This window comes from Epinephelus lanceolatus, chromosome 11 (assembly GCF_041903045.1).
Source record: "Epinephelus lanceolatus isolate andai-2023 chromosome 11, ASM4190304v1, whole genome shotgun sequence".
Classification (NCBI taxonomy): domain Eukaryota; kingdom Metazoa; phylum Chordata; class Actinopteri; order Perciformes; family Serranidae; genus Epinephelus; species Epinephelus lanceolatus.
Window position 1 is genome coordinate 23,104,103 of NC_135744.1, and position 18,398 is coordinate 23,122,500.

At 41.8% G+C, this 18,398-nt stretch overlaps 2 protein-coding genes across 3 annotated transcripts in view; both read left to right on the top strand.

Annotated features, from left to right (window-relative positions):
- The first annotated feature begins 24 nt into the window (after positions 1 to 24).
- Positions 25 to 14,035, top strand: shpk (sedoheptulokinase). Its single transcript, XM_033647324.2, has 7 exons — positions 25 to 212; positions 338 to 479; positions 4,618 to 4,792; positions 4,879 to 5,031; positions 5,126 to 5,301; positions 7,847 to 8,044; positions 9,672 to 14,035. The coding sequence occupies exons 1-7, from the start codon at positions 75 to 77 to the stop codon at positions 10,073 to 10,075; spliced, it is 1,386 nt and encodes a 461-aa protein (XP_033503215.2). The 5' UTR covers positions 25 to 74; the 3' UTR covers positions 10,076 to 14,035.
- Positions 14,036 to 14,904: 869 nt separating this feature from the next.
- trpv1 (transient receptor potential cation channel, subfamily V, member 1) overlaps positions 14,905 to 18,398 on the top strand; it is a 27,519-nt gene continuing 24,025 nt past the window's right edge. Inside the window, exon 1 of one of the 2 annotated variants that reach the window (XM_033647299.2) lies at positions 14,905 to 15,509. The gene's annotated coding sequence lies outside the window, so the exon portion shown is untranslated. Of the gene's footprint in view, positions 15,510 to 15,559; positions 15,942 to 18,398 lie in introns of those variants that run through there. The other variant, XM_033647314.2, reaches the window with a different exon arrangement.

Below are 18,398 nucleotides of genomic sequence, written 5' to 3' on the forward strand. Positions count from 1 at the left end.
TACGATTTCCTACTTCAAAGTGAACGCAGCAGAGTAGACTTTACCCTATTGTCAAAGCAGTCTCATTAGTAGCAATGTCTGCATATATTCTGGGTGTAGACGTGGGTACCACTTCGGTAAAAGCCGTTTTATTAGAAACTGGCTCCAGGTTGGTGGCTGCCACTCAGGCTTTGCCGACTACGTCTGATATAATCGACCACAGCGGATTAAAGGTGAGTGCGTTCGTGTACCGCACAACTTTACTACGAACCTCAGCAATAACAACACTGCTGTGTGTGTGTATGTCCCGCATGTGACTCGTGTGTAACCTGGCTACAAACGTGTTTATACCGAGCAGGCGAAAGAGCAGGACACCGGCCGGATCATCGACACTCTGAACCGGTGCATGGGCCTGCTGCCCAGAGACAAGCTGCAGCATGTGAGAAGCATCGGGGTATCCGGACAGATGCACGGGGTTTTATTCTGGAAAGCAAAGAGCGGTAAGGCTTTTGGTTGCACGCACCCTGTTGCATTTCATAACATGTGGTGAGTTGTGAAGCAAGGGCTGGACGAGCAATGATACATGAAGTTTGAGCGGCAAAAACACTGATGTCTTCATTCAGTGAGCGCGTTTACATGCACACTAATAAACCGATCATTATCTGATTTCTGGAGTTACCTGATTATTCAAGTGGTCATGTAAACAGCATAATCTGATAGGTTTTATCAGATAAAAGCCATTATCTGATTATGAGAAATCAGATAAACATATCTAGCTTTTCCCCCAATAGTCAGATTATTCGGTGCATGTATACCCTTTAATCTGGTTTCTTTCGGGTTTTGCTATTTTATACTCCCACTCCACTACATTTTAGAGGGAAATATTGTACTTTCTACTCCACTACGTTAATCTGACAGCTTTTGTTGCCTTTCAGATAAAGATTTTACATAAAATAATATATTTTTATATTCTCAGTGTTTAAATTGTCACTTTTATTTTATCTTACTTTTATGTTATGCACTTTGTGTGACAAGTTTATATACAACACACTTGTATATTGCACTTTGCAGTACTTTTACTCCAAATCTACCCAAAGTATGTAAAATTGGCTTCACATTGATAAACTACACATTAGAATGCTCTCACATGTATTTGTTAATGATAAAAACAAACAGTACTGTAAGAATATAAGCTGTCAGCATGATGAGTGCTTTATTTTGCAAATATATGACTTGCGTACTTTTCGAGGTTTTTCAAGGATATGAGTACCTACTGTAACAGGAAGTTTGAGTTTTATGTCATGTACTTGGGGAGAAATCCAACTGAAGGACTGAATCATGTAAACCAGGTTTTTCTGATTATCAGATTATTGAAGTGCACGTAAACGCGTCAAATCGGATTATTACCATTACCTGTTTATTCCCAGTGATTATTGTGCGCATGTAACCGTGCTCATTGATTCAAATGAAGAGTGAAAAACATCAGTGAGGGAATACAGTGGCGTCTCCAAGGGGGGCCAGGGGAGGCTACAGCCCACCTGATATAGGGTGCTTTCACACTTGGTCCTTTTCAGCCTTCTAAGTGGACTCAGAGTGGTGGCTCAGCATTTTTTGTGCAAATGTGAACACTCCAAGAGAACTCAGACCAGAGGGCTGAAAAGGACCAAGTGCGACAATACCCTAAGTGTTTCACGTCATGCTTCACGTCCACGGTGTGGTTCACTAAGGGTATTTTCACATTTAGTCCTTCTTAAATGAACCAAACTCAGACCACCTCCTGAGGTGGTCCTTTAGGGTGTTTTCACACTTGGTCCTTTTCTGCCTTCTAAGTGGACTCAGAGTGGTGGCTCAGCATTTTTTGTGCAAACGTGAACACTCCAAGAGAACTCAGACCTCTCGTGTTCGTTGTTTTGTGTTCGTTGTATTATGTTGTATTGTAGCCCTCCAGGCTTGCCGCCGACAGATCACACGCTATTTCAGTGGGACGCATAATAAACACAATGGAACCAGGGAGAACTGCAAATTAACTGACAATGTGAACGAAAAAAAGAACTAAGTCCCCTTTCTTTTGTTCTACTTTTTGGTCCACTTTAAGAAGACTGAGTTCGGCTCATTTAAAAAGGACCAAGTGTGAAAACTAAATCGCTTGCCTGCTCTCTTGAGTCGCATATGCACAGGCCCAATCATATGTAAGGCAGTTACCTGCTTAAGCCAGTAGGAGTTGCTGTTGCGCTGTCTATTTCGCAGCAAATGTAGCAGTTCACACTGTTTGTCCCTTGCAGGACGCCATAGCTTTGAGATTTGCTCTGTTTAGGACGCCGTGTTCTTCAAAGTTAATTATCTCTTTCCCTGTAACGTGAGTAATAGCAGAGATATTGGATAAAGCGAGATACCCCACTCAGCTCACTTCCTGATTCAGTGACGTCAGCGCCACGCCCCCGTAGGAGACTTGCGGCAGCTCTGAATGTATTGTCGTCAATGAGGAAAATGAACGTGATCACAATTTATGGTCAATTCTTTCGCCCTGTAGTCACTAAAATAAATATTGGGTTCGTTTTCCACAAGCCACACATCTTACCAACATTCTGACACTAAAGCTGCATTTTTCATCCGCACAGATCAAGAGAAAGTTAACTTTGTTTGAGCCCTGTCCATCTCAGAAAACAAGTTCTCGCGAGATCTTGTGATCTTGATAAACAGGCGGTAAAATCACAGTTAGCTTACAAACAGTTACAAGCAGGTTGAGGGAGAACAGGCTCTGATTGGAGGGAGAGCTAACCACGCCCACTTAGGAGACAGGAAGAGTAACCGTTTTCTTCACATTGGATAAGCCTACGGTGGGGTATCTCCTTTATCCAATATCTCTGGTGATAGCGTTCTGCTTTGTATAACTCATTCTGTTTATTAGGTCATTGTTGGTGTTAATTAACACTCCAGGCTCCATTTGACCAGGGGTCTGACTATAAATTAACCGTGTTTTTTTTACTGTTTGATGGTGTTATTGCGGTGAGGCTATGAGTGTAGCTAGCATGCTGTAAATGAGTAGACAATTGATACTGTGTAAGCTGGCGGGATGGGGCATTAGCTTTTCTGTTAACTGTTAAGTCTACTTGAGAATTTATATTTTATGTTGGTAATTTATTCATTTCAGAGAGCCATATTTAGTTTAACTTGACAGTTATGTTTATTTTAATTTATGTATTTTTTTTTAATGTCAATTATTGTTTGAGTAAGAGATTTATTTCTTTAAAAAAAAGTTAATTGTCTCTTGCTCTGTAAGGTAGAGGGATGGGATGCCAGCAGCAGAGAAGTTACTGAATGTTACCGAGAAATAAAACCACAGTCAATGTCTCAGCCACAATCCCGAACCCTGTGTCTGGTGCCTCCTGTCTCTCTCTCTCTGCATGTCACTCTAAAGAAAAAAAATCACAGCAAAAAATGTTCTTTATAATGGAGATGTACATAAAGTAAGAAAATTAAAAAATGGAGGTGGGGCTTTTACTTACCACAACTGCAGAGGCTACCAGCTCCATTTGAAACAGATTACATTATAAACGGGCCGTTATTTATTATTCCTTCTGTGGTTTTTTATTTTTACTTTCAACTGCTCCTTTTTGCCTTGATTAAGTTAATGCGTCGCGCCGCCATTTCAAACTCAACACCTCCTATATCTGTATAAAATTAAAAGCCCCTTATAACCTCGGCTGAGAGAATCCCTTCTTTTGTCTAAAAAAACTTTTATTGTGAAACATTTGCAGGAACTTGTGGAGGATTCGGTGACTTCTATGTTTGTGTACAGTACTTCAAATGTAGCTCCTGACATCTGGTGGTGTTTTTTACGTTACTACAACAACTTTTCGGCTGGCACATGAACAGACACAGTGACTGAAATAATAATAACGTTGTGAAAGACGACCAGGGATAATTGGTGTGTACCATCGTGTAGTGTATCACGTCTGTTGGCCAAGTCACAGCACGATTTTGTGAATCCACAATCGCCTAATGTGACATAGTGACTGTTGGAACGGGCAGAAATGTTGTGTAGTGTGTACCAGGCATTACACATCGATGTTAATAAGATGAAGATACAGGACCCCAAGGTGGCACCTATTCATTCCAGTGGAGTTGCTTGCCTGGCAGATATGCACAAAAAAGTTTCTAGTTTCCGGGTTTACTTCAGCAGTATGCAGCCCACTGAAAATGCACCATATGCCCCATTTCCACCAAACACTTTCGGTATGGTTTAGTGTTGCTGTAGCCCACAGTAACAACGCTCCACAATGCTTTTTCCCCCTCTGAGTGAGGATTAGAATATATGCAGTTCACATAAAGCAGTCACAATGAATTAATATACATATATTTTTAAACACTTGAAGATCCCCTCGTTACTAAAAGTGTCTGTCATTCAAGAGTGACAAAAACCTAAAGTAATGGTCAAAGTTGTCATTGAAATTTAAAGTGTGTTGACACAGTTTGAGTCCTGAAATCAGGAGGTTTTCAAATTACTCCTCTTTTAATCAGAAACTAGGGTCCATTGTACCTCTCTCGTAACTCTGCTGCCCTCTGCTGGTTGCTCCTGGGAGTCAGATCTAACTTATTTAACCTGCTGTATTTTCCCACGTCTCTTGACCCCTGCAGGCTGTGATTGGTCCAAGAGGGATTTCTTCACAGCCAGAGACACCAGTCAGCTCATCACTTGGCAGGATGGCCGCTGCAGCAGTGACTTCCTGTCCTCACTTGCAAAACCAGACTCACACCTTAGTGTAGCCACAGGTTTTGGCTGTGTGACAATTCTCTGGTTCATGAGACACAGGTAAGCAGCATGCACTTTTTTTAATCCCATGAACTGCAGCACTTGGTTTTGTGATATGAAAGTGAACCTACTGTATGTGGTTTCAGGCCGGAGTTCCTTGAGGAGTACACAGCTGCAGGAACCATCCAGGACTATGTGGTGTCCATGCTGTGCGGTTTGGACGGGTGCGTGATGACGCCCCAGAATGCAGCCAGCTGGGGTTTCTTCAACACCTCCACCAACCAGTGGAATATAGACATGTATGTAAAGTGCAGAATTTCCTGTTCAGTTCAAATACCAATAGCATGTTTTCCTAACCTACATAACAAGCAACTGTCTGTGTGCATGCTCCAGTCTGAAGGGTGCCGGCTTCCCTTTGCACCTACTTCCTCGGTGTGTGCCGTCTGGTGGCTTGGCAGGACAGACATGCTCCGACTGGCATGGTATCCCTGCTGGTACGCCAGTGGGTGCCGCCTTGGGAGACTTCCAGTGCTCTGTCTACTCCTGCATGAGTGCACGAACAGATGCAGGTGAAACAGGACGTCCAATCATTTCTTTTCAGGGCCAGGATCACTTAGTGTAGTGATTGACGTACTCTAAGACTGTTTATGGACTTCAAATGAAAGAATCCATTCCAGCAGTACCATGACTAATGCATCCATTAGATTTCGTCTACTATACAATACTGATAATGCTTCAGTTTACTGTAGTTAAAAGGAGACTTCTGTTTTTTTCAACCCAGATTCTGTTTTCCATGTTTTTGTGTCTTAAGTGATTAATGGGAACAACAATTTTTTTTAACTGGTACGGTATTGAGGGAAGGCTACATCCCCAACAAATCTGCTGAGGACGCTAAGGGACATGCTGCTCCACTGACCTCGTCCCACTGGTGATGTATTCTATTGTGGTACGCACCTCACTGGACAATCGCCCTGCTAGTTTGGCGGTCACTGGTTTTCTGCTGGCTGTTGAAACAGGACAGGCTGAACTATCAACCAAAATCTATTTCTAAAAAAATTTGAAGTGAGAAATTTTGACAGGTTGGTCCAAGTTTCATGAGCCAGGCGCATCACACAGGACTGACTCATTTGTATAAAGCTGAGTGTCTTTAATGCAAAAACAGACCATGAATGCACCACAAACTCTCTGCAACACTCTCACCATGCACTGCAAGACTGCTTGTCCTGCTCTTTGTGGGAAATAATGTCTTTGTCGGACACTTATAATATCAATCTGAGCCTGTCAGTGCCGAAAACAAGCACAAGCACAACAAACAAACCAGAGCTGGTGATTGTTGAAACAGTGGAAATAAGAACCAAGACTGTTTTGTTTTTTTAGGGCTGTCCAAATTAGCATTTTCAGGTCTTCAAAGCTTCGGTTAGAGAGATTCCTGGCGACTAATTTCCCTGGCGACTAAACAAAAATTTTAATTAAGACTAGTCGACTAGTCTAAAAAAAAAGGAAAACACTCATTTTATGGTGAATGTGCTCCAGCTTGGAGGTCATCATTTTGCGTGGAAGCATATCTTGTGAGGTCATAATCGTGATGAGTGGCGTTATCTTCTCAGACCGGGCGGGATCACAGCGTCTCCGAGTGAACAATGTCAGATTGGTCTGAGTGTGGCTAGCAGCAGCAGCAGCCATCGTTCCACGGAGGTTAACATCCAAATGCTTGAGTTGAGTTGAATGTAGTTGTGAGCCAGTTTTTTCTGACACAGCCTACATGCTACCTTGTTTTAATTTTCTAGATCAAAGCACTGCCAAACCGCGCTGGTTTTGCGATAGGACGTCTCTCCAAATTCTCACTGTGCTGTTTTAAAACTTCAGTCTACTCGAGCATTACCGCAGGGAGGGGGACTGCTGTCTAACTGCTCTGTAGCCCCCACTAGTGGGGGGCGGCTGCATGACAGTTAGGAGGCCTTGTACATGAATAAAATACTAATTGATTTAACCGACTAATATTTCTGGTGCCGACTAGCGAAGGGGAGGACGCGATTAATCGCGCGCATCCCTAGCTTCCGTGAGAATTACCTGCAAATATACGAAGCTTCGCTAGGGGGGTCGGGGCTAGCATCCTAGCATACTTTCCTCAATCTAATGGTAGTTATTTATATTCTCTGCTAGTACTGTAATTATGAGTCTAATGAGATACGAGGGCAAAAATCGGATCTCAAAGTTTTTCCTTTGTGTTGAAGCAAAAACGGCGACAAAATGTGCAGTAATTGCATCAATTAAATTAAAGCCACATCCTGTAAAAACAAATTTGCTCCTACGTAGACCCATAAAAAAATGAATAGATTTTTAAAAAGTATCTATTTTATGCCACTGTTGATTAGTATTTCTCATTTCATAGGCTATTTGGGATTTTGGGGGTAATTCATATACAATAATTAAAAAACGGAACCAAAAAAAAGAACAACCAAGTATTCAAATACTAATTTGGACGTTGATTACCATGACAGTGGTACAAGCTTTGAAGCTCTGAAGCACTCAGGTCAGCTTAAGTTTATGTCATCTTTGAATGAAGTATGTTAATGTGGATAAAATTACTGTCCGTTTAAACAGAGTCTGGTTGGTTTGACGATAGCGATTTCCAGCTGTTTGCGTTTTAAGGATTCCACGTGAGGGATCTTTTCCATCATGTTGTCAGACACTTAGAATAACAACCTGAGCCTTTAGTGGAAGTAAACCGACGATGGGAACATGCCCTAAGGGGTTTACATTGCAGTCTGTTCTGTGGCTGCTGGCTGCAGCACTCTCGCTCAATACTGGACCAAATTCAAAGAGTGTTGTTGTCATTAGTCACTTAGACACAAAAACGTACTTTTAGCTTCCCTTTAAAAACGGCAAAGAGAACAATAGCAAAACATAAGAATGTCTTAACATACTGAATTAAAAACACTAGACAAAAGACTAAATTAAAAGTCAGCAGCAGTAAATACCCTTATCTTAGTTTGCACACATAGAAATCGCATTATGTATCAGATGTAATTCTTCCATCAGTGTCTCTTGCATGACTTGTTTGGAGATGTTGGTTCACGTGCCTTCAGGTGACAGTTTCTCCTAATTTCACAGTTCTCAACATTAGCACCTCGGCCCAGCTGACCTTCGCCATGCCAGGTGACTTCAAACCTCCAGACTCTCCTCAGCCTGCCTGCTCCATCTCCTACTTCCCCTACTACGATTCGTACTTGGCGGTGGCGGCTTCGCTGAACGGAGGGAATGTTCTGGCCACTTTTGTGGGGATGCTCACTGCATGGATGAAAGAGCTGGGTATGTACATGGTAGTCAAATATCACAACTGTTGTATGGGTTGCCATAAAGTGTTGTGCTTTTCACATTTCCCTCAAGATGAATTCTACCTATCTATCTTAGACTTTGTGTTAAGTGCTCGATTAAAGATTCAATATTTCTTGCCACAGCAAGAGCTGACTTGAATTTGTCTTGATTGGTTCAACAACAACAAGGCATATAATCACATCGTACAAACAACAAGGAGTGTCCACAAAAACGTACTGTTGCAATTACAATACAGTAATACAATAATCTAAGTATGCAAAAATGCTGACGTTAACATTTGGCTCAAAGCAGTGTTGTGTCTAAGTACAACCTCAGAGAGCTGCTCGCGTGCCTGTAGACTCCTAGGCTGTGTTCACACCGCAGGCCTCAGTGCTCAAGTCGGATCTATTGTTCAGATCTGTCCACATCATTTCATAAATGTGGCCCCATCAGATTTCAGTGTAGACTGGTCACGGTCCTGAACTGACCTCTATGTACAAAACAGCAATAACAAAGACGTCACATGGAGCACGCTGTCGTAGAGAGGTAAACATGGATGCCACTCAGCGTTCACAGTTTCATTTCTAAGCTGATGTGCAGTGGAAACCAGTGAATCTGTTAGCAGACAGTAACAAGGACGAGGAGAAAGAGAGCCAAATTTGTAATTATGGCTTTTTGTGGAGCAAAGGCTGTTAAGTGACCCTTTGCTAAGCCCCGCCCCCAGATGCAGACTGGCCAATCATAATGTAACATGGCCAACTCAGACCAGGGCCCGACAACAACACAGCTGCGCTCCATTGTCTCTAATGCAGTCGTTTCAGATTTCCTTCATTTTCAGGCTGGTTTTGTGGATTTGGAGCTAAATGTTGTGCCTGGGGCACGTCGTGTATTAATGATACTCGTTATCTGGAGAGGTTGGAAAAAGATATACGTTTCTTCCCTGTTCCAAAACCAAAATCAGACCCTGAAAAGTGTAGGGTTAGCTAGCTAGCTACTGAAGATATAGCCTACTGAATGTATACACATGCTGCTTTTGCTTTTTAATGATTATAACAGTGAAAAAAAGAGTGACCCTGCTGTACAGGAACCAGTGAAGGGAAGCAGGGAAACTTTGCTGATATTCAAAAAGCTGTGTGTCATCACATTGTGCACAGATGTACGTTGTTTGACTTCCCCTGGAGATCCCTGCACGTCCGGCGGCAGAGGTCTGGGTGCTGGCGGTGGAGGGGGGTGAAGCCAAACACCAAAAATAAAAGATCACATTCCATGTGATTTGTGCTGCAGGAAAAAAATCTGATTTGAGCCCCCTTTGCCTGCAGTGTAAACATAGTGTTAGACATGTTGAGGCTTTTGTTTTGGAAATAGCAGCTCAAGAACTGAATCAGTCTGGTTAGATGTGTTTCAGGCTGTAATCTGCATGACCTGTTATTAACCCCAGCTGAAATGAAAGATCAATAAGAGTTCAGAGAGAGCAGTGTTGATTTAAGGAGGGAGAGCACTGTGAGTGAGTTTTATTGCACACTCTGTAACCTAATTGGATACAGTAAACTGATACCAGAATAACTGACTCATAGTTGTGTTTGGTCCCTATGTTAAGTAGCTCCTCTCTCCTTCCTTGCAGGAGTGGAGCTGAGTGATTCATGCCTCTATGAGAAGCTGATTGGTTGCGCCCTGAGGCAGGAGACGACCGACCTGAGGGTGAGTCCCACCATCCTGGGGGAGCGACACGACCCTCTCTCCCTTGCTCAGGTGACCAACATCTCTACTACCAATCTCTCCCTGGGTCATGTGACCAGGGCACTGTGCCGCGGAATCATCGACAACATCACCTCCATGATGCCTGCTGAGCTTCTGCAGCAGGCGGGGGTCAGCAGGATTGTGGGCAGTGGGAGTGCCATTGCCCGAAATGAGGTGCTGAGGCAGGAGGTGGAGAAAGCGTTTCCTCTGCCAGTGGTGTACGGACAGGACGCGGACTCTGCTGTCGGCGTGGCCATGGTCCTCTGTGACCTAATGAATGAGTCTTAATCCACTGGGGAATCCCTGTGCTGTATGTTTACATGATTAATTCAGAGTTTTGCACATTTTTAATTAACTTAATTAATATATGAGCAATCAGGCAAAGTGCAGCGCCACAACATGTTTTGCTCTGTAGCCTCTTTCACATGTTGTTTCCGGTAAATGACCCGGATCAGCCTTGTAGTCACCACTAGTGCTGAGGCAGTACCGGAATAGATGGAGCAAAGGACAGTCCAACTGATGGTGGTGATGGAAGCAACCTCCATTAAACATAAACAGAAGAAGACAGGGCTGGATGTACATGGCAGAAAACGTCTCTTAGGGGGCTTTCCAGGCCCCCGTGAAATTAGCTCAGCCTTGCAGCAATTTTTTCCCAGTGGCCACTGGTGGCATTGCAATGAAAAAAATCTCCTGCGGCCCAGAGAGCATTTTCCCTTTAGGCCACCACTGTAAAAGACAAGTCTGTAAAACTGTTGACGCCTTGAACTGCCACCATGTCAGTTATGAATCTTCCTATTTTTAATTTTTGGGCTATGGCGGTTTTATGTTTTTAAAACTTTCCTTATGCCGAGAAAAGCAATTGAAAAATCTGTGATGTGAGCTGAGCAGGAACTCGCAGAAGAAACGCTGCTGCGCAGCCAAACACCGTTCATCTGCACACACTGTGATGCCACACAGCTGGTTCAATATCAGCAATGTTTCCCTTTATATTCATTGTCTTGTGTGGCGATCAGCAGTGATGTGGTGGTTCACTTTTAAACTGTGATCTGTAGCCTATAGTTTGGCTTTAGCTTCTAACTATCGTTGTCTTTTTTGACCTGTTTTTGCTGCTGAATCATTTTGACGTTGTGGCTATATCCTTAAAATGCATATTGTAGACAAGCTGCAAACTCCAGGACTGAAAAGTAAAGTCAAACCTAAGTGCCAAAAACTGCAGTTCTTTGAACGGCCACTTGAGGCTGCCTCCAGACACCAGTCAATCCCCATTGACAACCATGTTAAATATCCAACTTTACAGCAGAAATAAACATGTTTACAGCCTGGTGCAACAAATGGTTTGGTCTCTATAGCTAATTTCCACCATTATGACGACTGTACAGGAGGTGAATTTTTATATAACTCACCTGTTGACATTTTTAAGGCTTTAAGTTATGCATAGTTGAAGGTGTGACAGGCTGTCTGCTGATAGTGTCCTTGGCCCCTCACTCCGATCCACGCCTCGCTCCTCCACAGCTCCAACCTCTTGCCCAAATATGTACTGTATGTGTGTGTATATGTCCTACTGTATTCAGTACAGTTCATATGTACTCTGGTATGGTACACATCAGGTGTGAACACCAGCTGTACCAAAACAAGGAAGTGGACTGCTGTTTAACAGAACTAGGAAGAGTTTTTAACCTGTTATGAAACAGTTTCAAGTAAATACTGATGCCTCTATATCAGATGGCAGGAAAGACTTAGATCCGTCCTTGCTCCCGCCTTCGACCTGCAGTCAGAGCTCGGGTGGCAGTAGGTGGAGAGCTCCATGCCCTACAGCAGTGGCTCCTCCTCTGGCCAGGAGCAGAGCTTTTTCGACAGGGCCCTCACTCCTGGGCTGACCTGAATGCTTTGAAACTGTAAGGCTTCGATCATGGCTATTTTGAAGTGACGTGCGTGCTAACAAAGTGTCTAACTGTCATGTTGTTTTAAGCTGCATTGACTTATGTTCTCATCTCTTATTTACCGGGAAGCTTTGATTAATCGCAGCCCTTCTTCCCCGAATCTTTGGTGCCCAAAAACTGGTATTCAGGACAGCCCTACTCCTCCCTGCTGAATATGGTCTCTTGGCAGCAGTGTCCATGTGTGGCACCCTTTTTTGCGCTGTTGCCCCACAAAAATGTCACAATGATGATGCAAGTGTACCCAGGTATGGAGTGCGGTACGTTAACAAGTACGGTAGGAAGCAATCGTAACTAAAATGAAAATTATTTTAGGGAATATTTCACTGATATACCCGGCTTTTTCCGGGTCTGTTTAGTTGTGGTTTAGTCATGTTTTATCAGATAACATGTTGCCACAATAGAGAGTTATAGCATAAAACCTAGAGTTGCCATTTTTCAAAGATGCTCATCATTAATGAGAAAAAAATCTATCGTTAAAGAGCTCATTTCTTCGCTGACAGCGGCCTCATCAGAGCAGTATACAGTGCAACAACAAACTGAGCTGTAAAATAGTGAAAGCCCAGCAATCTGCCATTGCCTCACTCTTCAGCTGTGACATAGACGCAGTATTAACGTGACAAGATCATGCTCATTCTCTGCATGTAACTAAGACATTACTGTATATATAAAACCCATGAAGTAGATCGAAATCACGGCGCTGCTGGAATGCGTCGAAGATTGAAGATCACAATTTTATGATCCATAACAGGATCTCCGTATTTGAGCGTGCACTGCTTCTTTAAATGAAAGCGTAGTTACGGCGTGGTTTATCAGCACGACCCGCAGTGAGATGAGGCATAGCAACTATTAACATGTTAGCACTGGAGCAGAAAATAGGCTATGAAGGAAATGTCCTCTCCTCAGTTATTACTGTCATTTTCTTTCACTTCCATCTGTCTTACGGTTTCTATGTCGCTGCGTGTGAGGAGCTTATTTTCTTTCAAATTTCCACTTACCATCTCAGCAAGTCCAAAAAGAAAAGCCACCTCTTTATCCTGAGCTGTGGTGATGCAATATAGATAAGATGCGTCTATAATCATTGGACTGTGGCAGTGTAGTAAACTTTATTTGTGTTTGTTAGAAGCCTTTTTTAAATACCAGAGTGGATACATATTCCTTTCATCACATCTTTATCACCTGATAGTAAACTCTGTACTTTTTGTCCATCATGAGACCCTGTAGGAATGATGAATTCTGCAGGACTTTTTTCCAGTAAGTTGATTGGATCCGATTCTCTGAAGTTAACTCTTTAAATTAAAACTTTCTTGTGATATTTTTATGTCTTCACGTTGGCGACAGCTGTGGTGAGAGGTGTTATGTCTTCAGGTCATCCATCTGACCCATTCTCATGAATTCAATATCTCAGGAAGAACTTGAGGGAATTTCATCAATTTTGGCACAAACGTCCACCTGGATTCAGCAGTGATCTAATTAGAACCACATTTTTGGCCATTACTCAAGAATTCATACAGTAATTACGGAAATTAATTAACTAATAGGATGAAACGATCATGAGATAACTATAGACTGAATAAAATAATGGACGTAGATCAAAGTTGCTAGTAGGACTAGTGGTGCAATGGATAATGTGTCTGACTACGGATCAGAAGATTCTAGGTTTGACTGCTGTCTAGCTTGTATGAATCTTTTGTAATTTTCCCCCACTGTGGGATAAATAAAGGATTACCTTATTATTAAGCGTAACTTAAAGTCACAATAAAATGTAAACGGGTGAGTTACATAAAAAATTCACCCCCCGTACTGTTATGATAAAGGGGGAGATTAGCTAAAGAGACCAAAATGTTTATTTTTGCTGTGAAGTAGGACATTTTAACATGTGTTTTGACTCACTCTTGGAGCCAGCCCCAAGTGGCCTGCTAGAGGAAGTGCAGCTTTTGGCACTACCATACTAGCTTCATTTTTCAGCCTGCTGCTGGATGGTTCCCGACCTTTCTAGTTAACGGACCCTTTTTTATGATTCAGTGAGGTGACGACCCCTGACTGAGTGACATATTTAATGGATATTTCAGTCTTGATTTTTTTTTTTTAAACTGGTGGCATCCTGTTAATTAACGTAATGTTTCTGTTTTGTTTTTGTTTTTTTTTTATAATTGCTGAGCAAACTGTTGTTAATGAGCTGCTACTGTTTCTGTTATTGTACAGATTTCTTTCTTAGAGTGTGGGCCTGTGTAGTTTTCCTGCAGTGAGCCATTAGTTAACAGCTGATGAGATGTTACTATGGCGCAAATAAATCCGTATTAATAATTAATGTTTGTGTCAAATCTTAAAAATATTAATGAACATCACTGAATTTTAATATTTATATTCATTATTCTACTACCTGACTGAGTCACCAGGGCCCAGTTGTTCACGTAATCTGATCGGATCTGATCAAATCTTGAAAATTGGTTGTTCAAAAGGAAAAGGATTCTGAAATCAGATAAGATCATGAAATCAAGTCTTAGTTTTCATCTGGATCAAAACCTTCACTATCTGTTTCGCAGGATCTGGATACCTTTGATCTGAAAAATGAGGATTATTGTGATCCAAACAGAAGGCTGGATTTGGGGTGCATTTCAGGAGGAAAATGTAATAAAACTTTTTTTCTCTCTCTTTAAACATAAAACTGGCAGCATGGTGATACAGTGGTTAGAGTTGTCACCTCAAGAGGATTTGAACCCCAGGGTGGGGGAGCCCCTCTGTGCAGAGCCTGCATGCTCTCCCCTTGTCTGCGGGGTTTTCTCCAGGTACTCTGGCTTCCTCCCACAGTCCAAAGACATGCAGGTTAATTGGTGACTCTAAATTGTCCGTAGGTGTGAATGTGAGTGTGAATGGTTGTCTGTCTCTATGTGTCAGCCCTGTGATAGTCTGGTGACCTGTCCAGGTTGTACCCTGGGATAGGCTCCAGCCCGCACGACCCCTAACAGGATAAGTAAGAACTTTAAGAAATTACTTAAAGTTATAATCTCAAATTTCTTTGTTTTGTTCTCTTTGGCGACACCTGTGGCGATAAGTGGTAATTGCAGTGTTTGTTGACAGAATGCCAACATAGTGATTTGTCACCCACACGAAGTAATCTTGAAAAGTTTGTATTTAGATCAGGATGCTCCAGTCCAATGTTGATCTTCAAAACCGTCACAAAAGGAAGATGAATCGGCTGATCCTGGACGGCAGAACATAGGATTTCCAAATACAAATCAGTCTGATCCAGATTGAAGTTAACAGCTGGGCCTAGATTTATATTCTGGTGCTTTTGAACGCAAAGCACCATCTTCGCACACAAAGCTCATGTAGAAAAGTCCAAACAAACACTGGTAATGAAGCGCCAGGCTGCACAATATCTGTCGTAATATTTGAGTTGGTCTTGTGCGTCTGTGGGGGGGATATTTTAAATACCCAAACCTTCCTGTGCGAGCAGTCACTGCTTTGCTGTGAAGGCCTGTGTGCCCTGTTAACTGTGAAAAGGGGAAGTTATGTCAAGAAAGGAAATTGTCAGATGATCATATGAACAGCAGATCTGCAGCCCACACTGGCAGGCAGGCAGGCTCTCTGAAACCACACACACTCAGTCACAGGATCACTGCAGCACTGAACACACACACACACACACACATACACACCCATGCATTGTAAATGAAACCACGAAAAGGCACATAAGACACAGGAAGCCCATCAGCAACTGTATGGACTAAAAAAAGGAGACTCGCTTTAGAATCGTCACAAACCTGAGTAAGAAAAGTAGGGTAAGTAACTCATATGTATTATTTAACAAACATTATTTTATTGTTTAGTGTGCTGCTGTTTTTTCTTTCTTGATGTGACTCTATATCCAGCAAAGTGCTCCAGTGGATTACCTTTAAACAAGATAATTTACTTCTTTTGTGGTGTTTCTTGCTGTCATGGCATGAGCACACATAGTCAATACAGCATCCTTTTAAGCACTCAGGAATCCCGTAATGTACGCAGATATTCCCAAGGGCGTGTCACATTATCTCCCTCTGGCCTTTTGTCTTTCACCCGTTACACTGAACGAGCATCTTAAAACGCAGTACAATAGGACTCGAACACTCGCATCACTGCCGGACACTGCACTGCGGTTTTGTTTTTTAATTGAAGGTCAGATTTTTAGTTGAGAAGATAATCTGGAGGAGAGGAGGAAGGAGGAGTTACTTCTGGTGAGTCTAATGATGCGTTTTGTTTACTTGTTTTAAATCAAATTGTTGTGATTTGTTGTCATATACTTTCAACATTTAAACATGCAACCATGCAAACGTATGACAGATGCGTCGCACTGATTGGTTTTGTGGTTGTTTTATAAGATTTAATGAGGTCATGGGAGTGAAGTAGGGAATCAGTTTTACCACCGGCACCGACTGTCTCTTAATCTGTCTTAGTCTGTAGCGCAGTGTGTGAGAAAATGCCTCTGCACACACAACTGAACAACAAAGAGGTTTGAAAATACTTCATCTATCTTGGTAAAGGCCTCTGCATGGGTGGACAATAGTCTGTAAGTCTCCTTTAAAAAATAATCCAAGCCACACTAAGATTCATTTATTTTATTTTACATGGCATTTTGTGTTTGAAATGAATGGTCATTTTAGGGCGAGGCACCCCAGGTGAAAACATCATGTTTTCATGCACTGGTCAATGTTAAGGTTTCAGACTGTTCTGCTTCCATAACATATTTTCTGTCAGACTAGTGGAAAGAAAACGTCTAAAATCCACGTTTATTCCAGTTCAGATTTCTATTATTGGAATTCAGAGGTTGAAGGAGTGCTCAGATCTTGCAGTGAAAGTCCGTCATTCAGAAAAAATGTACGTTTAAGTATCAAAATTAAATTCAGTCATTGTGCAGAATGGCTTTTTTCACAGTATTATATGTTTATTTAACATATCCTGTTTTTATCACTGATGAATACACGGAAGAGTATTTTTATATTGTAGTTCAATGTGGAGGCAGTTTCAGATACATATCGACGTTTGGTCATGGACTTTCCACGCCCAGATATGATGTGCAAGGTACCCTGGGTGCATTGGTTGTTGACGTTCTGCGATGACGTGTCAAGTTCTGCCTTTTACATGAATTGGTTGATTTCAAAATACACTTTAGTTATCACAGGACATTTACCATTTACATACAGTCTCTTTCAAAATAAACACACTACGCCAGAGCAACACTGCGAATTGATGTTTTTTTCCTTCAACAACAAACACATGGTTGGGTTTAGGCAACAAAAACAGGGTTTGGCTTTAGAATCTTACGGGAAGCAAAGTTGGTATTTGTTGGACTCATCCACCCCGCCTTATCTTTCGTTCGACACATAGTGACAGACGGCGCTTGGGCAGACATGCGCCATTAAACTATAATGGCACCGGCCACGTATCATGCTGAAGGACAGCTTTACAGTATTTCCTCTGAGATGTGGTGGAGGAGAAGTATAAAGTTGCATAAAACAGAAATATTCAAGTAAGTGCAAGAACCTCAAATTTATACTTAAGTGCAGCACTTGAGTAAATGTACTTAGTTACCTCCCACCTCTGTGGTAATTTATGCAAAAAGCTCATATTTATTTAGATAATATCTAATTCACATCTTTAAACATAAAATTTCAGTTCACTAATGATAATATAATTAATGTAAGTAATTCAACAAGGAAGTTTAATGGTGATATCTATATTTTAAGTCTTGCTGCTGTGAAACTAACAAAAAAGTTTGTCTTGGGTGCATTGCTACAATAGACAAACAAGTAAAGACAGCAGAGGAGACACCACACACCAATGTAACTGGGTTACAAAGCCACAGAGTGGTCCACAGGCTGAGATCAATGCAAAAATAGTCACTTCATACAAGACATCTGTGCATTAAAAAGGTTTCTCAAAGTGCAAAAATGATAAAGAGTGAGTAAAAAAAGCAGCAAACGTTTCAGTTCTTGACTATCATCAGTGCATTGACCCTTTTTATGCACAGATGACATACATCCAGTAAATAAATTAGTTTTAAATACTGTTTTGTCAGTGAAAACAAATGTTTACATCCATGTTAAGATGAGATGAGACTGAAGAATTGTAAAGAATACACTCAGGTTTTGTTGGGAAATCTTTTCTAAAAATATACTATATACATATACTTCTCTGTTTTTTCTTTGTCGCTGCGCTACATATTCCTTTGGTGATGATCTGGAGTCTTACAGTGTCTGGTGAGTCACTAATTCCCCATTTCGTGACTGAAAAGGGGAACCAGCGAAGATTAGGTCTCCGTTATCCAGAACGTGGTTCCCTTAAGATCAAAATGTCATTTTATAGTGATCAGCATTGCAGGAATATTTATTCACTCACTGATTCTGTTTCTGTTTAACCCATACTGTACTATGATTCAGTTACTCTGCAAAGAAGTGACTACCAGACTTGGTGCTGTGTGTTCGGCTGTCATGGAATTCTCCCTGTAAATACACCCCTTTGTTAGTCACTGCAGGATGAAGCATCACATGTCCTGTCTGTGCCCTTGAAGGCCGTGAAGTGGTCCCCTGCTGATACAAACACATAGTAACCGATGTTAAAGCACAAACATTAAACACGTTGTCCTGCATTGGTGGCTCTCAAGCGTGTTGACCCGATGACACAGTTGGGAGTTA